The sequence below is a fragment of the Orbicella faveolata genome, unplaced genomic scaffold (assembly GCF_042242905.1).
Source record: "Orbicella faveolata isolate gen_17 unplaced genomic scaffold, um_ofav_v1 contig_24, whole genome shotgun sequence".
Lineage (NCBI taxonomy): Eukaryota > Metazoa > Cnidaria > Anthozoa > Scleractinia > Merulinidae > Orbicella > Orbicella faveolata.
The window spans coordinates 16552210-16573517 of record NW_028301552.1 but is presented as its reverse complement, the minus strand read 5'-3'; the positions used below and the strand labels follow the sequence as shown (position 1 = coordinate 16573517).

The window sequence follows — 21308 nt, the reverse complement described above, 5'->3', positions numbered from 1 at the left end:
CGTTAGCCATATTCTCGGAATAGTGTTCTTTTGAAAATGTGCACACGTTACCCTAACATTAAAAGTTTAGAATTCTGTGTTAGATAGTTTGAATTTTCCTGTAGCAATGATAGAAAACTATTGATATCATTCCTATTAAATATTCATTAGCATTTCTACGCCATCAGTGTTTTACTAAAACAATGTGGCATACTACAAGAGCTCAAACCAGGCTAAAACAACCAAACTTCCACAGTGTTCCAAAACAAAAAGACGGTATTTCTTTTATAGGAAACCCTAGTCGTTTCCTTTATAATTAAGGTAACAGGGTGATGCATAATTTTCTTTGTCCTCATAACCTATATCGGTTTGAAGAACATCGATATTGTAACGAGAAAATTAATGTTCATCATTCCTGTGAAATAAATTATCGAGTAAAATCCTTTGCTTTAACTGAGAACACGATTATAACCGACTTGGCATCAAATTAAACCGGTAGGAAAAACAAAAAGAATCGATCGAGTGATTTCCCTCTCCTATATATTGATTACAACTTTATCACACTCACAAACCAATGCAACGTGGATTGTTGTGGTTCTCGACTTGCTGAATGCCGTTTATTTCCTTAAATGATAGTTCAGACAATTTGGTGGACTCTTGGCGGTCCACCTAATTCAAAGCCCTGTAATCCTCCTTTGTGGCAAGTCAAGAAAGTCAAAATAAGATAATTTTCAGAAAGAACAAATTTTCAGACATAATCCTCCTTTAATACTTCTTCAAAATTCTGACTCATTACAAACTATATACTGCGAACATGGTCAGATTTTTTGATCTTCCAAGGAAACGCTTCCCGTACAAAGGGTATATATAATCTTATATCAGAGACGCTTCAACAAGATAAGTGGGGGAAAAGGGTTTATACAAATGATTTAGTTTAAAGTGGTGTTCTGGGATTAAGGCGATGATTTCATTCTTTGGAGATGAAGGTTGAACTGTAACTTGTCTTGGAAAGCCAAATATCTGGTCACATTGTTGTGTATTGAAAACTAAGCTTTTGCTCTCCACAAAAAGTCTACCGCCGTGTCAAACAGTTATAAGACGGTTATAAGTGCGTGTTAAAATTTGAAGACATACATGTGGGCAAGTTTTAACTTTATTACCAATTTTATTTGAGACATGTTCTGGAAGTGGTCAGTGCGAAGACGATACGTTCCTTTTATGTTACTCTGTCATTTGCCATCTTTGTAATCAGTTTTCTTCGCCGCCTGTGTCAGTTCAAAAACGGACGCCCCATAACCCAGAAACGTTTTCTGGGCTGGTCAAACGGTAACCACGCATTGGCGTTTACTGAAAAATAAAACACGACAAAATGTTATCTTCCTCGCAGCAATATTTTTGTGTTTATTTTTTAGCTTACAAAGCCACGCCTTCATTGCTTTCGTATATTTGTTCCTTGCGCCAGTATGTATCGATTGCAGCTCGGAAACGTTTTCTTCAACCACCGAAGAGTGTTTACAAGATCAAAATACAGGGCAAGCTAGGCTGACTTTCTTTCGGTGTGAGATTAACAAGTAAACAAACATTCATGCTATGTAAAGAAGATATTATTCAACGCCATGTTGACATACCTTCTAGGCAAACCACTGCTTTGAGAACTTTAACCTTTGGTTTCAATATCCCCTGAGATTGTACTAGTTTTACATTCATTTTAATCGCTCGCAATCTTTCACATACTCCAAATAAGAATGAGGAAAACTGTCCTTAAGTCCCTTGATCTGATTTTCATCCATTACTTTTTACCACTTCAAAAATTATGAAAACCAACACAACGCGAAAACATTGCTACAAAAATAAAGCGTCGATAAATCGGTTGAGCTTGGAGAGAACCTCTGCTTACCGTAAAGCTTTCGACATAAAAGCTCTATTTTATCAGTGACATTCGTAGCTCACGTGCGTTGTTTTGATATTTAAAGGAATTTCTTGATCATATCGCTAGCGCGAATAAAACGACAAGAAAATGGGGCTCTCCTTGAAACTGCTCCTCCCAGAAACCGGTCAACCACAATAACAACTGACTTGTTTGAAACAGCGCTCAGAGACAATTATTTTGAATCTTGCACATTGCTGTGAAAAGTGTATTTCTATACTCTGATTTTTTTTTCTTCAACACGATAAAAAATGTAAAATGTTGCGACTGAATTTCTAGATTACTGCCGCGCTAGTGGCACAACGTGGCAAAATTCAATTGTTGCAGGTTGTCTTCGCTTGGATCATATAATAAATTGATAAAACACCGAACACTGTGTTTGCAGTTCACCGTGAAACTTTTATCTTAGCACTTCCAGCAAAAAGGAAACTTTGCTTACCCGGTAAATTTCAGGTTCGTTAGAAGCGCTGGCAATAAGCGCTTCAGATGTTGTAAAGCAGAAGGCTATTACGCCTTTTCTTGCTTAGTTTACGTCTATATTCACACGAATTCTCTTCGTCTAGAGCACACCACGTACCTCATCACACTCACTGAGCAATTTTGCAAAAAAGTCGTAGTGATCGAAAGGAAAAACAAGAAAAAGGTTACCAGTGAATGTTTACCACAGGGCCGCGTCATTTTACACAACAAATATCAAGACGTCTAATTCAGTGTAACCGTCCCGAAGAAGACAAGCAACCCAAGCAATTTCAACACTAGAGAATTCCGAAATGATCGGTTTGAAATCAAACGCCAAGACCAGTGAAAATTCGTTGACATGTTTGAAAAACAACTCAGTTATCTTCTGATAAGAACAGAAGTGGTTTCTTTTTATTTTCTATAAAATGTCATTTGTTGGAAACAAAAAAATAAACTAAACCCAGCGACACGCTTTCAAATTATGACAAAAGCAGTACTCTGATAAGTGTATATATGTTCTTCTAGATGACAAAATGAATTTTCGAAGACAAGCAGTTCAGTACTGATCAGAATGAGACATTGATTTTTTTTTTGCGTTTGTCGAGATAGCTGTAAATGTGAATACGGGGGAACTTTTAAGACAACAAAATAATAAAAAAATTCTCAGCTGATGGGTGGATTTTTGCCTCCAAAGGCTAAAATCAGTATGCAGAATGACAGAGTGAGAAACATTTTCTCCTCAACATTTGTAACAAGATTCTTCAACGTTGGGTAAACCCGAAACAACAGGCTTTGAACTGAAACCCTATCAGCTTCTCCGCCACTACTGACTTCTTACTTTTGTGGGGTCGTGATCTTATTTTTGTTGTGAATTACAATGAAACAAAACTTTTGCTGCTAAAATAAATAACGTTGTCAGTGTCAGTTAACGTCGTTACTTGAGGTCGTCGGACTAGACTGAGTGAAGCAGTTCAATTACGCTTTAGTCGAAGCAGGCTACCGGTAAAATTAGACCGCGCCACTGAAGGAACTCAGAAAAAACTTTGGAGTCTGTTTTTTTTTCTATGCGAAACAGAATGGCATTCATGGACGAAATCAGGCCGCGGACAGAGATAACAATCGGGGTGTTGTTCCTGTACACGTGGTGACCAGCTAAACACACACTAGCTTCGTTTTGTTTTCGAAGTTTCATCTAGATATACGATCCAAGCGTTGTACCTCAGCACAATACACTCGAGCCTTTGAAGTGTTTTTATCACCTCAGTTGCCAAAAACGTGAACCCTGTAAACTCATCCCTTTGAGATCGATTTTTCAATTTACAAGTATACTTCAATTAAAACGTGGAATACTGTGGACCTAAATCCGATACCTCGGGAATTGCGGTAGCCGCAAAGCTCCTTTGTTAGCGATCGAGAGCTTTATGATTTCGCCCAAGCTAAGGCGACGAAAACTGTATAGGTGTCTGTCGGTTTGTATTAGTTCTAGCGTCATTCTCAAAACCGGTCTGTCGCTTAAACCTAAAGCAAACCAAGTAACATACTCCACAATTAAACAGCACACACCACCAGCAAAGGTTAACAAAACGAAGACAGACCCAAAGGTTAAATGTAAGTCTTTATATTACTTGAACCAACTGGTACTAGTACACTATAGTCGTCTGCTTAGTTGAGGCTGTTAAGCCCTGCACGACAAGAAATTAAACAATTCGAAATTGCCTCTTCGCTGCTGTTGATTTGGATAAACTGAGGTTCACGTTCAAGGCACACGGCAGTTCACTGAGAACCAAAATTTTTCCAACAGCTCCGATTAATATCACTAATGCCAACAAGCCATCTTTTATTAGTTCTTCAAAACTAAATCTGCGAGAGCAAAAAAATCGGTTGATTTGTTGGGAAAAAATGGTGAAATGAGATGACGCTCTTTTGATGAAGTTTCAGACTGGATGATGGTGACAAACATGTATGATTCTAAACTGTCCAATACTTTAAATTTTTTCTCTTCCCTTCTTTGCGCTTCCTAGTGTGCGACATTTGTTCTAGCTAGTTTAGAAAAATACTGGTCTCTTGAAGTTCTCTTATTCGAAGACTTTAACCTAACGTATCCCAGTCATATTCCGCACGGAAATAGACTCCTTCGTGAGGCAGTTCAAAAACCTGGATGATTTTCATTTTATGCGTCGACTGGAAAGCTTCAGATTTTGCAGTGAAAATTTCAACCTAGACTAATACCACAATGTATGTTTTGCATGATAACTCCCACAGTTGTCCTTAAATAATTTTAGGAATTCAAACAAATTGTGCAAAGTCTCAACAAAAATAAAACTCTAAGATCATTAGTACAAGACACTCGAGTTCTTCGCACATGATTTGTCCATGGACTCTTATTCCCAATTGCGGTTTTTAAGTTCGTGTAAAGAGCTATCAGCAAAAAGTGTTTACCAGAAGAAACTTGCCAACAGCTAAAGTAAGTTATCTTGGTTATTGACCTATTTTAAACGAAAAAGATATATATTTTCTTTTATTGAAGTAGTCAACCAAAATGTAGTGTTCAGAAGCTTATATTGAAAAACCAAAATCAAATGTGTCCTTATCAAGCGCGCGAAATCACTCCTCGACAATGTCGAAACCAAACACGTTAAAAATGAGATTCTTCAGCGAATCTGTAGGATATGAGGAACGCATAGCCGCAGTGAACTATATAAGTCCGTCGAGATTCACCTCCTTCATGAGAGTTCAATCGGGCTCTTAACGGGGATTCGACAGGACCCAGCAGGGCCTTGAATCAAGCCACCCAATCGCCTCTTGAGTCACGACAATCTACCCTCCGTGCGTTGCTACCGAACGGTACTAGTACAATTGGACCTCGAATATTACAGCTCTCGCAGAAATACCAGTTCCTGTCTCAGAAAAGCTAAGAGGGAAAGATGTCGATGTCGCACTTTCAGGATCTTCACGCATTGCAAAGCCTGGCACTGTCCCCGGTACAGTTCGACGACAAGGGGGTAAGGTTCTGTATTGTATATCTTGCCAATATGGCACCCACTCGGCAAAGCAAAAATTGTTTACATGATACGTATTTGGATTACGAGAAAAAATTGCTGAACACGAGAGGCAATTACCTTCCTAAACTACGTTCGACATTATAGGTTGTTGTGGTAACTGTCGGGCGTCAAATATCGAAGTTTAACCGTTGAGAACATTTTAATAACAGTTTGGTGTCTGATAAAACTGGATCACAGTTTTTGTACTCGGTGGACCCATTACACACTTGAGCATACAATTTTAAGTACAATTCTCGAAGTATCACTTAGTATTGTATGGCAAGGCTTTCGCGAGAAATAAGTCCGTGACTATTGGCACAGTTTTCTTTTTCAATTGTAAAGAAGACAAAATGGCCGTGGAAAAATTAGCGAGTTGAGCCGCGATATCCGCCGGATTACCTCAAGCAAACTAACAAACTAAAATAGAAATTGACTTAAAACTTTACACGTTTACAGCACACAAAGTGAAAACTAATAAACACTAAGCTGACAAAGCATTCACAGATGATTAATGTTCGATTGACTTGCACTAGAATACCGTTCATCATATCTGAACTCAGCTCGAGGCATTGTAATCATGGAAGTGGATGTTCTGACAGCAAAATCAGTACATACAAGAGCGAATGGCACGATCTGCCGGCAATATTGAATGCTTAGACCAAACAACAACCCATTATGGTTGAACTGGAATTCTTATTTACCTGATATCATAGCTTTGCCTCCGCCACATCAGTGTCACTGCAATTCGAAGATGCAGAACAAACTTCTTCGGTGGTCGTCATTTCTCAAAGCATCATGATCATGAGCATCTCAGGTTTGACCCGTTTTGAAGAAAATACCTATCTACACTGTTTGAAACGAGAGCGAACTCAGAGTTTTCTGATTCTAACCTTGTAATGAGCAGAGGAGTTGAAGAAACGCGATGTATAAGCATAAAATATATTTTCCACATTTGCCTAGTGTTTTTGGTATGTTAAGTTTGTTTTCGGTCGCCTTTCATCCGCTTTCCTCAAGCCCGTGTTCTGACAGACAGATGTGGACATTTTAGACAGCTTCTTCGCTTTCCATCGCTATCAAATAACCAACCTCTCGAAATAAAGAACGTTCGGACGCGGCTTATCCTCAACACTTAATGAAAATGAAATATTCGGCATGAAATCAGCTTCACGCCTACTATGAAGCGAATAAAGTAGACCTGTACTTCAAAATAATGAGTCCACGTTTACGATGCTCTGAAGTGTCCGACGTCCTTAAAAAGTGTCTTGGCAACGAGCTAGTCGATGTTAAGGCAAGAAACACAATTCGCCACCGGCTCGTGAAATTCCCAAAGCACCAATGCAGTCTGCAGTAACGAACAGAGAATGTTTATGCCATGAAAGAAAAGCGTGATCACTTCTGTGAGTGTTTTCTTTTTCCTTTCTGTAAACATCAGTGGCGTCATTTATTCTTCGATGTCTTTTGAAGTTCCCCTTTGCTTCTTTCCGCTGAGGCAAAAACCTGATCGAATGCCTTTCGCAAGCTCATCATTCGTTTGCCGGTACAAATCCAAGCTCGGATTGCTGTTCGGCCCACTCTGTAATTGTGCGGTAAATGTGCATTGATCGCTGCTCTGAAGAAATGTCACAGCTTATAACTCAAGGCCTTTTCAAATTAAAGTCAACACAACCGACACACGGCATATTAATAGTCATGGCGGCATCGACAGTCGCATAAAAGAATAAAACTACACTTGTAAAGTGAACGCTTACGCTTGAAAAGGACCGCGTGCTTTTTATTTACTTATTTCAAGTTAGTTTCTATAACGCACGGCATGTTAAAACAGTCTGAGAGCGACATAGAATGAAGGTAACCGGCAAGAAATAAACGCGAAGGGGAGCGAAGAGGTTTCCAATCTTTAAGTGTCGACCACGTTTTTTATTGCCCAGTGTTCGATTTACAATGAGGAATTCGGCTTCAAATGTTAAGTTAATTTAACACCATGGACGTTATTGGCGCTGGACCATGTACTTTAGAACACATTGACGAACAATCACTACAGGAAGGAAGAGACTGTACCTTGCGAAAAAAAAAAGAAAGAAAGAAAGAAAGGGGAACATATCCACAACCACCTGCTCGGCCGCGTGAAAAAGCTAAGGACACTTGAGACAACTTTTCACTGAATCGTCCGATTTTCGCGCGTGAGGTAGATTGCCTCGGCTCGTCAAGCTCACCCTTGAAAGGCTTACTAATTTCCACCTTCGTTTGATGTCAACAGACTTTTATTTGAAACTAATTTCAAATAGTGTTTTCCAAAGTAGTTTCAGAACCATCTTTTGTTGACAGACATCTACCACAAAGATTAACAACGACAGAATGATTATTCAAAAAGCAGAACCCCCAAAAAGCCTCTAATACGATTTTACGGTAGCAAAACGGTTTATGAAAAGAAACGTGACTAATACTGTGCATTCACAAGGCAAATTTGGACGAACTTAAGACTTGGGTTTGAACAACAAGACCGGATTGGAGATTCCTTCCCAAAGCGGGAGAGCGTTGAAGTTTTGGGCGGGAAGATTATTGTTTGGTTATCCTAAATTTACACGAAAATTTGCGCTTTGATCTTTATTCTTGACGTAAACATAGCAATGGCACAGAATAACCTGGTACCTCGGCCAACGACAAAGCACTCCGCGAAAGGTCGACAGAAAATTCAAACGTGAATTGTTATCGTGTCACTCGTGTCTAGGATGCTCCAAAGAGAGACTGAGGCCGGTATTTGTCACGGATGCAATATCCACTTCTCATGCTTTCCTCCCTAAGCTGTTTAGCAGCTTTATTGATGGAAAAGTAAAGTTCATTAATGGTATTATAGTATGTTCTACAAAGCGTTTTCCGGTTTCGTGGACGGCTAACGTGTTTGACCGCACTACTGCACCCCGACCTGAAACTGACGATCATAATCGTCTGGTGCTAAACGTTCCCGGGCAGCAGAGTGACAAGTCCAAAGCTTTCTTAAATAAACCCAGGTTAACCTTCGGTTTTCCGCCTTTGCTCGCTGAGATAATTAAAAAAAGACAGTGGAAAGCCATTAGCAGTGCTGAGCGGTTTAGCGACGAAGTTGTCAAAATTTGACCAGTTGATTGAAATGGACTGAAATGGACTGAAATGACGAGCTATGGCAATAAATAACTCGACGAATAAAGAGTAACTTTGTTTCCAAGAAAAGATTTCACAAATATATAACCACTGTTCTTACATCAATTTATTTACACAACTTGTTTAATACCAGCAGTATGAATGCTGAGTGGTTTTAAAACCTAAAGCCACTCTTTCTAACGAAACTGCGAATTTAATACTAACCTACATCATGTAGGACCTTTTTCCACGAGTTCATACCCGATTTTGTGAAACTTAGATGCTGTCAAAAAGTACAGTTTTCTAAGGTTAACCTTTGTCCTACAGTTTAATTTGAGCAAATAGGATTTGTATGCAAAGATCCAGCGCAACGATTAAATTTAACATGCCTCTCTTGCGAACAGGCGAAACCAATATGGAGGGCAGATGTCAACATGGAAGCGAAGGCAACCGCCAGAAGTATAAGTAGTCTTTTCATCACCATGACACACATCTATGTAACACAAATAGGAGTGGAAAATAGGAGTGAAAAATTTCTTTTGCTGGCAGAGTAATTCCATGTTAAATCCGTGATGACTGACTCGTTTCCACAAACGGATGGGCCTACCTATGGTCGATATTGGCCGAGTTCTCACTCGAGACAAGGCTCATCTGTCTATTCATGTCTAATTTTCGCACCAAGCTGCGGCTGCAGTATTGTGTTAGTACGCCAACAGAGGTTCTTTAAGGCAAGCGAAGCTGAACGTACACGCGCAGTACAAGTAGCTTCGCTGGAGAGCAAACTTCCCTTTCAACTCAAATGATGGCACGAATATCACACAAGGAAATACATGCCAGTCTATGAACCCTTGCCTGATGGCCGGTCGAGCTGAATTTCAAAAACCTCTTCCTCTGAGAGCACTTTACCATCTTCGATGACTTCAGGCTGCTTTTTTTAAAACATAAGTGGTTTATTTTTAGGCGCGTGAATAATCTCTTCCCGAAAGAAACCCAGTTCACGGATCGTCGAGAAGTCGAAAAGTGTAATCCTAAACCGAATCTCTTGTCTGCAGAATATTGAAATCATATGTCGCTCACAACAGTAGTCGTGTGAAGTACCAAGAGGTCGATTTCGAAATAAACTGCAGACGTTTAAGAAGATCAGAACGCAGGCTGATAAACGTAACGAAAAGCCCAGCTGGCTCTTTGGGGATCGAACAAGTGATGAACTGAAGGTGAGGATAGTTTTATTGGTTCATTTTGTTTCAACAAGGGTTTTACCGCCTTCACTCGTTTATCCGCCATTAATATTCAAGGTTCTGTGGCAGGGTCACAAAGTTGAGATTGAAAATGTCTGTGGTAAATAGCTGCGGCTGGCTTTCCACGCCATAAGAATTCACAATGAACACAGGCAGGTCGCAGGGAAACTCAAACTTTTAAACAAACAAAGAGAAAAACTTGGACGATTCGCGAAAAGTGATTACAGTGTAAATCTTGAATCGCTTCAAAGCGGCAGAGTTTATTTGATGTTCGTATACAAACAAGCCAAGCAAGCTTTCAAAAAGCCACATCGCATGCTAAAACACACTTCCTTACCAACTGGACAAAGGCAATACAATTAATGGCGGCTTTAGCTAGTCGTCAGTTTAAAATCAGTTGAAGGCGGTAGTTGCCGGGTCGCTATGTTCTCAAAATGATGCTGTGTGGTGATTTTGAAAATAAAAGCACTGCTATTCTACGTTACTTATTAAAAGCTCAACGTGTGATAAAACTTCCTCTTTCGAAACCAGCTCTCATTTTTTCAAGTTTCCAGTTTAGATCAGTTTTCACTCCAGCATGACCTCCGTCGCCTTTATTTTGGCACGACTGAGCCAAAAATTGCGTATCGTGCAGATATGTTTATACACCATCACAACACCAGTTCCACCCTCTTTATCGATAGTATATACAACAAACCTCCAGAGGTCTCCTACCAGGGTTTAGTAACTGACCTACTGTCTCGTAAGAAGTTCCAGATCTTTCTAATACTCCACATACAGGTTATAATTCCTAATATCTGCACTCCAAAGAAGGCTGAATTCGTTCGTAAAGTGACTTTGAAGCGCATTTGATTGATGCCATAGTTAATCCTAAAATACTTAACCCATTTGCTAACCGCCAAGAGTGTTACAAAGCGTCCTAATGGACACGACATAGTTGTCATGCCTTTGTTGTGAAATTGAAGTATGGTTTTATTTTGCGACAAATCAAGGCTGTTGTGTTGAACACCGTCCTCACAGATACCATATCCTAGAGATGTAAATAAATCTGGTGGCAGTTTTAATGCCTATTAAAGGGGCAAAGGTTTTTTTAATCGGATAACACAAACACTCTGTTTTCCCCCCACATAGCGGTAAAGAAAAGCGTAAGCGAAAGAAATAAACAGCAACATGACATCCTGACACTTGGGCCATGCTTGTAATGACAGATTTTATTGTGAATATTGGAGAGCCATTCTAATTTCATGCATGATATACAAACTTCAAACAGTCCTTTAAAAGCCAGCCGAGTGTGGACGTCGCCTTGTCACCAATCCAGAGGCTGTTCGCCGATTATGCCATTATCATCCATAAAAGAAAGATGTACAAGAGTGTACAGCAGGGTGAGAATACAGGTTGAAATGACTGTGCTTCAAACCAACAACCCCCTTGGTCTGGCATTTAGAAAGGAAAGCGCAGGGAATGTAAACATTTTTAAAGCCTTTTTATTATTTGTCAGATAGATCTGTCAGAAATTTCGAGTATTGAGGCATAACTTCATTAAAGCAAAGCTGCCATGTTATTCAAAAAGAACAGAAACGAAATGGAGACCGCGGTAAATTTGTGGCGCGAAGGAAAATGCAAAAGGTCCAGTGATGCGTGACCAGACACCTCGAAGGCATCATATCAGACTGTGTGTTATTATAACGTGTCAAAACTTTCGTAGTTTTCAAGCCTCGCTTGTCACATACATCAACCTTTCGCGGTTTTAATAGTCGAGCAGTTATCACCCTGTCGAACGCTCTCATTCGCTGTCTTTCATTCTGCGTTTAAGCGAAACAAGATGTCGATAAAATAACAGAAAACAAGCCATGAGATTTTGATCAATGAAAATAATGCGTTCAATAACAAGGGTCCGCAATGCTGAGCAGATAAATTATTCTGATGCATAGCTTTTTCTGGAATGGAATGCCAGTTGCGGTTTTGCTTTGTTGATTAAAAAAATGCGTCTGTTTAGGCCCAAGTTAAATTATTTACGTTCCAAGCTCGTCGGCAATCTTGGTTTCTTGATCTGAGTATATTCTGTTTTATCTGTATTTATTTGAAATTCTTTTGCAAAGCAAAGCGTAATGATTTTAATATTATTTTCATGCGGCTAATCATTGTCGTGCGCTGGGTAGATAAGTACGAGGATCTAATTAGCAGATGTCAGCTTGGAGGATGAAGGTTTTCGCCAGAACGTCACTTGCTTGACTGAATGTTGAAATGTACGACAAGCCGAGTGACAAACAAATTTTCGTTACAGTTATTCGGTTCAGACGTACACATCTCGCGCGCTCCGCGAACAAAAACCACATCTTGCCAGGCGATAGCAAAAGCTGATTATGTTACACCGCGCGCTGTTTATCGTGCAAGTGAAACCCGAGGTGGATGCCAAACTTGCCAAGCTACGCCAGCATGTTTTTAAATTGCGTAAGGTTTGGTAATCGTTATGGAGATTGGAAACTGAAAAAAGTCACCTCGCATGGGATTAATTTGATAATGATTAAAATTACGCGAACAAATTTGTCATAACTTCGTCTTTTAATGCTAATGTTTACGCCATCTGGCCGGGGTGCCTGCAGTGTTATTGAGTGTTTTTTTTTTGTTGTTCTCGTTGCGTTTAGTTCTGCCAAAGGGCAATCGAAGGATCGCACAATCAGATGAATACAGTGTGAAGACTGATTTCAAAATTCAACTCTCGATTTATTTGGTGATCGCGCAAATTTTACTCGCATGGAGGGAGCACATATACAGCAGTGTCCAGTTTCAGTTGCTAATTATAAACTAAACTTCGGTCCTACATTCACCTCTCTACGCCCGCCACATCACGTATTTAATTTGCATGAATAAATCAGAGATTTTCAAGATTACGCTAAACCTGAGCGCTTAGTCTAGGGCACTTGCCTTAGTTGTAAACGAGCTTTTCAAAGTGCTGATGATAATAGTTTGCAAAACAACGGGAAGACGTGTACGGACAGGCGCGTAAACATTGCTTGGCATGCTGTCAGTAAACACACGAACACGATCGCCGCGAATTGTTTAGGATTACGCGAAGGATCAGCTTTTGAAAAGAGCGCAACTTTAGCTCACTTTAATGACAATAAACCTCACAGCAAGCCCTGACAAGTACACAGTATCTAATGCGGTTTCAAGCATGTTAGCTTGGATGTGTTGTTCTCAGGTGAATGTCGCTGTTCTCCGCCTTTCTGACAGCTTTTGACAAAAGGCGTCACGTTTCTTCGTTATCAAACAGACAAGGAAATTGATAGTGAAACACAATCCGTCAAAATTACTTTCAATTTACGACAAATTCAATAACGGCCACCAGAACGAGAAGGCGCAAATTTTTTGATAGCGCAAAGTCCAAATTGACCAGCATGTTCTTTCTTTTCCTTTGTTTCAGCTGTATTTGAGTTTTAAACGCATTTATTAAAGTTCATTTTGTGTTGTTTTGGGAAGCCTTTCCCAGTCAGGAACACTACAAAGCCAATTAACAGCAGGTGTTAGAATGCTGTCAATCAAGAACGACAATGGGTTGTTTTACATACTTCCCAACGCATCGAGACATTTGTAAATTGTTTTGTGTTCTAATTAAATGGGGGTGTGAAATGTGAAGCATGCAAGCACGGAAACCATGCCTATGGCAAGCCCACAGCGTGTTTTTAATAAACTGCCATTCAATCGGGGCTTTAGTTACACGGTCAAAATTGCACTCGATTACTTTGTTATAAGCTTTTGAAAAGAATGACACGCCCCAGATACTGCGTAAAGAACCACGATGGCGTAGACAATGGAGATTGAAATGTTTAGACACATTATTTGGCTTGGCGGATGAGATGGGCTCTGATTGGTCCGTCAAGCTAATTGGTTCCACCAGGTATTATTGAAAAGTGGCTGGTTTTTATGAAAATACCCAGGAGAATTGACTAATGGCTTTGCCTCCGCTCCAAAGTACTTTGCGTTGTTCTATTTTAAGGGAAAAAGCTTATTAATGTTTGAGACTCCTTGTCAAGTCTAATACAACCTTAAGTCCTTCCTGAATATATTTGCTGGTTCATAAAGCCTCCTGAGAGAGAGAATTCTCTCCGAAATCTGCTCGGCGAACCTGATCAACTGTCGAACTCTCTCACGCTCATTACGTGACAAGGGCCCATGGAGATTTTGAAAGGTGATTGACAGACTTGTGGCCAAAAGCCACGAGACAGGCTTGACAATTCGTTACTAGTTGTGTTGACGGCCGTACACATCTTTTCCTTACATTGAGTTGACGGGTTGTAAGTTTAGAAAGCTATCCAACTGTGTTAGCCCTAAACTGATTGTCAGAATTCAGGATTAAACATTTGCAGCAATTTTACGATAACAATCCTCCACAAAGCGGCTCGTAACCCTGGAGTGGAGCGAATAAGCAGCGTATGGCACAACGGGTCAGTAACCGAGCGTTCCGTTTACCCGTGATGCCGGCTTCTGGTGGTGTGTGTGCATCATTTTGTGCTTGTTTAGCGCTGCTGTTCCGCTCTGATTTGCAGGAGGCTTACGCAACAGCTGACAAAATCGTTTAATTTTGCAGCCTTATGATGAAGTGGGCCCTTACGCGATGGACGTTGCAACCTCAATGTACGATCACAGTCGCTCAGCTCGGATACAACACATGAACCATACGAGCGCCACTTCGCCGTACCATCACACGCCAGCCTCTGGAGGAGGAGTGTCGAATGCGATGAGCGCCGTTTCTGATATTCATAAGAGCGATAAGGAGTTAATATATGGGTACGTACGTTACGATCGGCTCACAGCTCAGATTTGCATGTCATGCTAAATGTATCACTCACTCACGATCGACTGATCTATCCGAGAATCTTAGTGATCGCTGTCAACTTCACATGCTAAAATAGGTAGAGTTACACATGACGGTAACAAGCGCACGTCTTGGCTATTTTACAGCTAGACATCCTGCAGGATCATGATCGCAGGCCTTTTCACTGCACCACACTAAATGGACGCTTATTAACTGAACTCTATTCATTAACATGAATGCTCTAATTCCAGGCATTCACTGTTCCCTCTTCTCGCGCTCATATTCGAGAAATGCGAGTTGGCAACGTGCACTCCTCGGGAACCGGGAGCTGTTGGAGGAGACGTGTGCTCGTCCGCTTCATTCAACGAGGATATCCAGGTATTTTCGAAGCAGGTATGTTAACAGTTTCTAGCTCAGTAGTTACAATTTTCCCCCAGGCCTTCAGGGGACGGGCACCCAGTGATATGCTAGTCTGACGTGATCGGTCAAAATCGTCCTTGAAGTGCTGCAGTTTTTATTCTCGAGTCACACACTAAGGATGATCGGCCGAAATCTCATAATGGTTTCCGTTTGTTGTTGTGTTTTCAGTTCAGGAGTGACAAGACGCTTTTCTCGTCCAACCACGAAGTCGATAGTTTGGTAAGTGTTGTTTTCGTTTACCCAAACCGTAAGGTATCATTTCAAAGGTGGACGTGTTAAAATATTAATACGAACCCGGTTGATTGAATTTAAATAACACAAAATGTTGCCACATGCTTCGACGCCTTTATACGTTGATTTATACACGCACAGCAGTCAGTCAGTGCTTTGTATCTTCTCGGTGTCGCGATTTGTAGCATGAAGGAATCTTGTTTTTTCTGTGCGGATTTTGGGCCAATTTTGGGGTTATTTTAATTCTAGATGATTCAATCGATCCAAGTCTTGAGATTTCACCTCCTGGAATTAGAAAAGGTAAGAAAATATTTATTTAAGTTTGCGATGTCGCGGGTGTCATCTTCTAGTCAGCCATGAGCAGTCAGACAAAAGCTAGCTCTGCAAGGAGATAGGTAAAGGAAATTTTTCGAGTTCTGTGAGGCTCTCAGATCTGTGTATATAGGCAAGAAGCTCCAGACATTTTTCAGACGAGAATTTGCATAATGCATACATTACGCTTATCTTTAGTTAGAAATTTAATCTCGCCCTGTCATTTGCTTTTATTCGATGGATTTTAAAGGTATTTCTTCGAGCTAACACTATAGTCAAGTTTAAATTGGGGGAGTTTGTTTCCGTTGTAAAAACAAATTCTATATAATCCAATACAGCTCTTGTTTTCTCGCTCTAGGTGCACGAGCTGTGTGACAACTTTTGTAAGCGCTACATTTCCTGCCTTAAGGGGAAAATGCCCATTGATCTTGTTATGGACGAGAAGGAAAACATAGGCAAAAGCAGAAGCGACAGCGATGCTTTGGACATCGATTCACCGCCAGAAAGCGCCCTGCCACAGGTACTGTAACCCGATGTGTCATCCTTTACGACCGAGCGCCACGCTAGGGCGCAGTTGTTTCTTTGGCAAATTTCTCGTCTCATGGACGACCTTCTTGAAGGTGTAAATTTCTCTCACAACATCACATTATCATCTAAGTGGATGAATGGCTATTAATAAGTCTCGAGAATGATACCGCAGTGTTACTGTCTTGGCGATCCCGCATCAAGAGCGAACTGCCTGCAGCGAGTGCGGCCCAGGGCGAATGGTTTAAGTGTTCAGGACACATTGCTTGATTGATAATTACTGACTGCAGTATTTACGTTGCGCCCCGCGGCGATGTTTTAAAAACTCTCATTGTCCAACAAGTTGGATAGAGAAGTGAAAACAATTTGTTGTGTGGTTACTGTATTTAAGACGGCCCGTACAACGAGCCGTCACAAGAAGTCACAAAAAGTCATCTTGTAAAACATCAATTGGACACTTGTGATGGCGTTGTATTTTGTCAAGTTGTTAGGAGTTTTTATTGCGCTTAGACAGCTCTTTTGGCGGATTGACGTGTTGAAAAAAGGTTCTTTCGTGTCCCAAACACTAGGCATTTATCTAAGATCAAATTCACACCTCTTCGTTTTGAACCTGACAAAATCACTAACAAATGAATGGTTACCTGTTTTCACCTTAGACAGGTAAAACAAGCGCGCACTCAGACAGAGCGCGGGGATGAAAGAACGAAATGGCAGATTAACTTGTAGAATTATTAGCACGACGGGCCAATTTTGTTGTAGGTGGGATTTTGTCAATTACCTCTTCACAATCACTACTGACAAAAAGTTTGTTAGATGTCGAAATTTTTACACCTCTCGCTTTGCTTTTCTTATTCACGCAATGTCAACTTTATGAAAGGATTTCAATTGTTTCCTCGTGTTTCGCAAGATAACACGAGCAGTTCTCGCGATCTATCTCTCATCGTTGTGCCTGTTTTTTTTTCGCACTTTGCAGCCACCGAACCCTCCGAACTGGCAACCCGGTCAAGGAGATGAAGCCACCGGTTCGGGCTCCAACTCTCAATCGTCTTCTCGACCACCGTCCAACTCTGGGGTCGATGGGCCCACAACTCCGGAAGGTGAGGAAATGACTAAAGCTTTTATTAAAAGCGACATTTCTATCACTTCTTTATTAAATTGTTTCCGTATTCGATGTGTTTTTAATAATGTCTTCAATAATATATCACTAAAAGGAGAATTTATCGGGGGGTACTGTTTTATCGCGCCTTTATTATGCTAAATGAGTAGCTCTTGGCCATTGTTGTAATCCACGTTGGCAATTATATAAAGAGTGGGATTGAACAGTGAAATTATTGGTTCAGCCCTACGTCTATTCTTGTGGGCTTTTATTGAGTTGAAAGCTTTATGTCTCTGTTGACACAGCTGCATAAAGGCTTTCTTTCTGTTGGTAATTAAAAAGAATATCACTTTACGCGTTTTACGACGCGAAAGGATAAGGCATATGCAAATTCTGCTACGTTTCCCTCATATGCATAAGGTTGTAGTCATTAAATGTCGTTTGCTAGCACAAGCAAAACATTGTACACGGAAGACGTTTTCCTGAGCGCTTTCGATTTTTTTTTTGTGTCTGCAAATGACAAACAGACAGGGATCGATAATGAGGCTTCGAAATGAGCCCTAAAAAGTTCGCGGATAGCTTATCGCGTGTTTTCCATTCGGTGAACGCCTTCTTTTGATTGCGAGGTGACAAGAATATTTTCTAGTACAAACATCACTAATTGTCAAAGAAAAGTTACAATTAGGGCGAGGCGAACGGCAAGAATTTTTTTCCTCCTAATACTAGTTCGCTTTGTGTGACAAAACAAAGGAAAAGAAAATCGTTTGGAGAAATTATTTTGACAATAAAGAGACGATAAAATTAACAGCTAGTAACAGATGTGCCATCTTCGTTTACAGAGTGTCAAACATGAAGTCTTCTGAAAAGCGAAAACTGAAGAAATCATTTATAATGAACAAAAGAATATTTATAAAATAGTCTTCGCCTGTCAGAAACGAAGGCTCTTTCGAGAATTTCGGCTTCTCCACTAATCAGCAATTTTTCTCCCAGGAATGGAGCCAAATGTTAATTAACCGCAGGACCATGTCAGTTATTCGGGCAATTTTGACAAGAGCTTCTTGTCTTTATACGACGTAAGCCTTCGTTGTCAAGATTTCATATAGCTCACTTAAGTTGGAAAATGTGTGTATTTTAAAAATATTGAAGCCGATAATAGCTTGCCTTTCATTTAAGTGCATGTGTACCATCCCTTTCTGTCATTGTCTCAATTCTTGACAGTATTTCTTGATTCTTTGATAAATCTGACAAGATAGCCTCTTGCAATTTCCTCCAGTAATTTCCTGAAGTAGTGTCAACCAATAATTCATTATGCTTTTGTCGTCACTTATATCTACAATCTCCGGGGTTTAGTTTCGGGATTCTAGAAGTGAAAAACAAAGAGGAACGAGCTCTCGCAAATTAGTGCGCGCCACTTCTCATCGAGCTCGCCTCGCTTCCACAATCGTTAACTTTTTAAAGACTTTTGTGGCTTTCAAGTGGTTTTGGAATTCGTACTTTCTATGCCCTCTCGAAGATGCCTCACGGAAAACAGTTTCAAGAGCTTTATTGCTGTCACGAGCGAATACCAGGTGAAAGAAGAGTAACATGAATTAGTATGACTAAGGGCTGTTGTAAGTATTTAAGTGAACCTGATGGATTTTGTCAGCATCCAAGTGCTGGGAGTGTCAAATTTCAAGCATCTAGCTGTTGTAAATTCTTCTCATGGTGGTGAAATTCTAGTCTTTTATCTTGGCAATGCCCCTTGACCAAATTAATTAAGCTCAAATAACGCGGGTTTTAGGCTTGGTCGGCCATTCACTGTCTTATCAACTTGTTGAAGTTAGTTTAAATCGTGCTCAAATTTCCCATCACGGTTTTGGTGCTTTTAGAGATAGGAAACAAAGCCAAAGTAAAACGCGGTGATAGCGTTCGATTAACTTAATTGCTTCTTGTCAAAGGATTTTAAGCAAGAACTTTCCTCGAGAACAAGCGAGAAGAGATAAAGATTTTAGTTTTTACTTCGGTGATAAAATTTCAACAACAAAGTCAAAGCCCTCGATTGAAATGTAGAAAATGATCTTTTGTTAATCCTTCGTTGATGTATGACGAATGTTTCTTATCGAGTGACATAAATGCACGCATGTACGCTAAGAAGGATTTAGTTTTTACTGCCACTAATAATCCGGTAGGCTTAGGTACCAAATTCATTGCTCCGCAGCATGCCTCTTATTTAGTGAGGTGAACGACCGCGTTTCCATGTTATTTTTCTCTTTCCTTCAGGTCTTTTCAATTTCCAACCAGATGTTTGCTTGCGTTTCGCCTCATTTTCATAAAGATGTCATTTTGAGAGAAAAGGAGTTTGACTTGGAGTATTTAGCATTCTTTCGTGATGTTTACTTAATCCAAGACACTGAGCTAACATTTCCTCCCTTTTCCACCCACTATTTACACTATCGCTTCTTAAGGGGCATAATGTGGCATACGTTGTTGTGAAAAAAAGGTGACTGGGGCAAAGCAGTTGAGGTACTTGAGTGTAGGGTGGTGTCTTCGCAAAAGGAAAATATTTTCTCCTTTTCTAACTGACAAAGGAAAACCGTTCCTCCCCATTGTTTCTCCGAGAAGTGCATATCGCGGCTCTCTTATCGCAGTCATCTATTCGATGGGAACTTGGAGTGTTTTCACTAATATGTGTTTGAAGGAAATAGGTTGTCTTGTCTTGAATGACACCAATAGCGCTATTGCGAAAAGTTCTGGGAATGTGTCAAGTAGGTCTTTGTGATTTTTGACAGGAAACTAGAGTAGCAGGTGTTGCTGTAAACCTCTTCTCTTTGGCAGGAGCCAGAGAGTGTTAACCTTCAAGCCTACACAAGAAAATTAGGCTGTCACATCGAGCCTAATCCTGCCTGTATGCAAAACTGCCTGTCGACGCTATTAAACCCTTTCAAGTGAATGAGGGGATAAAACTTGCAAATGTGATCGCCTTAACAACGTGTCGTATTCATTACTGTCTGTTTCAATATTCTCTCAGTGCTACGTGTAACAGAATAAGGTCTTGAAGTGGCTCTCGGTAACGACAGTATTTTCTTAGAAAACATGGCGTGCCTCTTCATTTCAGACCCATCGTTAAACACGTCTGTTGGCTCGGAAGATGGCACGGGAGACAACACCGACGACGAACAGTCGAAGAAAAGCCAGAAGAAAAGAGGGATCTTCCCTAAAGCTGCCACGAACATAATGAAGGCATGGCTTTTTCAACATTTAACGGTAAAAAATATTCCTTTATCCATGTTTGTTCCGTTTCTTTTAGCATTCACTAGAACAGACCCTAAGCGATAACCAAATTGCCACAGTTCATAGTTTGCGACAATAAGCAGCAGGCCTGTTTGCTTGTTTGGTGCTGTGCACTAACAGAACCAAACAAGCTGGTGGGAAAAAGCACTACATCGCCGAACGGGCATCTTTTACTTTGTACCAATTTGAGAAAAGCAAACTTCTTTTAATTCTCATTCTCTCTTTGTAATCTCAAAGAACGACTGAACCGTAGTAGGAAATTCTAATAGTCTCCTTAAACTCCAGGGGTCTTTAATTCTTGAGAGCAGAGGAACTCAAAATAAACTGGTGTAGGCATTGATCTTTGTGGCACCAGTTTGGGCCCCTTGTTTTTCTGAGAACCTGTCTCACGCAATGTAACTGCTTAAGAACCTAAAACCTAAAAGTTTCAAAATATTTTTTCACTTCTCGTTTACGTCTGATCTTATCAGTGGTATCTGTCTTTTAAAAACGGAAACGAAATCTGTTCGGGTGTCGTGTTTTTGTTAGAGTAATAACAATTTTTCCCTTTGTACTTACTTCTTGTAATTCCGATTGTCCTCCATCACAATGGATGGATGTAAAGCGTGGAATAAACGAGTTTTTAATATCTTTGCCTTTTTAGCATCCGTACCCATCTGAGGAACAGAAGCGATCTTTGGCTCAAGAAACCGGTCTAACTATCCTACAAGTTAACAACTGGTGAGGGTGCTTGTTTTTGTGTTTTATTTTTTCCAAATTTTTTTTTTTTCAGTTTTCATGCCAGCTTGACTCAATAAAGCCTGTCAGTGATAAAGGACATAGGAGTGAACAAAGCAAGGAAGCTTTAAATGCTGTTGTTCAGCAGCAAAGAAAATCAGGC

General features: G+C 40.3%; 1 protein-coding gene and 1 long non-coding RNA gene across 7 annotated transcripts in view; one reads left to right on the top strand and one right to left on the bottom strand.

Moving 5' to 3' along the window:
- The window catches only part of LOC110069543 (homeobox protein Meis1-like), a 39147-nt gene that overhangs the window by 16502 nt on the left and 1337 nt on the right, over positions 1-21308 (top strand). For 2 of the 6 annotated variants that reach the window (XM_020777071.2, XM_089292857.1), the window contains 8 exons: positions 14347-14546; positions 14826-14967; positions 15163-15213; positions 15475-15525; positions 15896-16057; positions 17036-17159; positions 20253-20401; positions 21072-21148. In XM_020777071.2, the coding sequence (XP_020632730.2) occupies positions 14347-14546; positions 14826-14967; positions 15163-15213; positions 15475-15525; positions 15896-16057; positions 17036-17159; positions 20253-20401; positions 21072-21148 (956 nt within the window). Of the gene's footprint in view, positions 1-5120; positions 5368-9596; positions 9735-13989; positions 14250-14346; positions 14547-14825; positions 14968-15162; positions 15214-15474; positions 15526-15895; positions 16058-17035; positions 17160-20252; positions 20402-21071; positions 21149-21308 lie in introns of those variants that run through there. The other 4 variants (XM_020777072.2, XM_020777075.2, XM_020777073.2 and 1 more) reach the window with 4 other exon arrangements.
- Positions 1115-8501, bottom strand: LOC110069545 (uncharacterized). Its single transcript, XR_002298906.2, has 2 exons — positions 6108-8501; positions 1115-1326 (listed from the first exon to the last, which is right to left on the bottom strand). It is a non-coding gene; the product is annotated as an uncharacterized LOC110069545 (long non-coding RNA).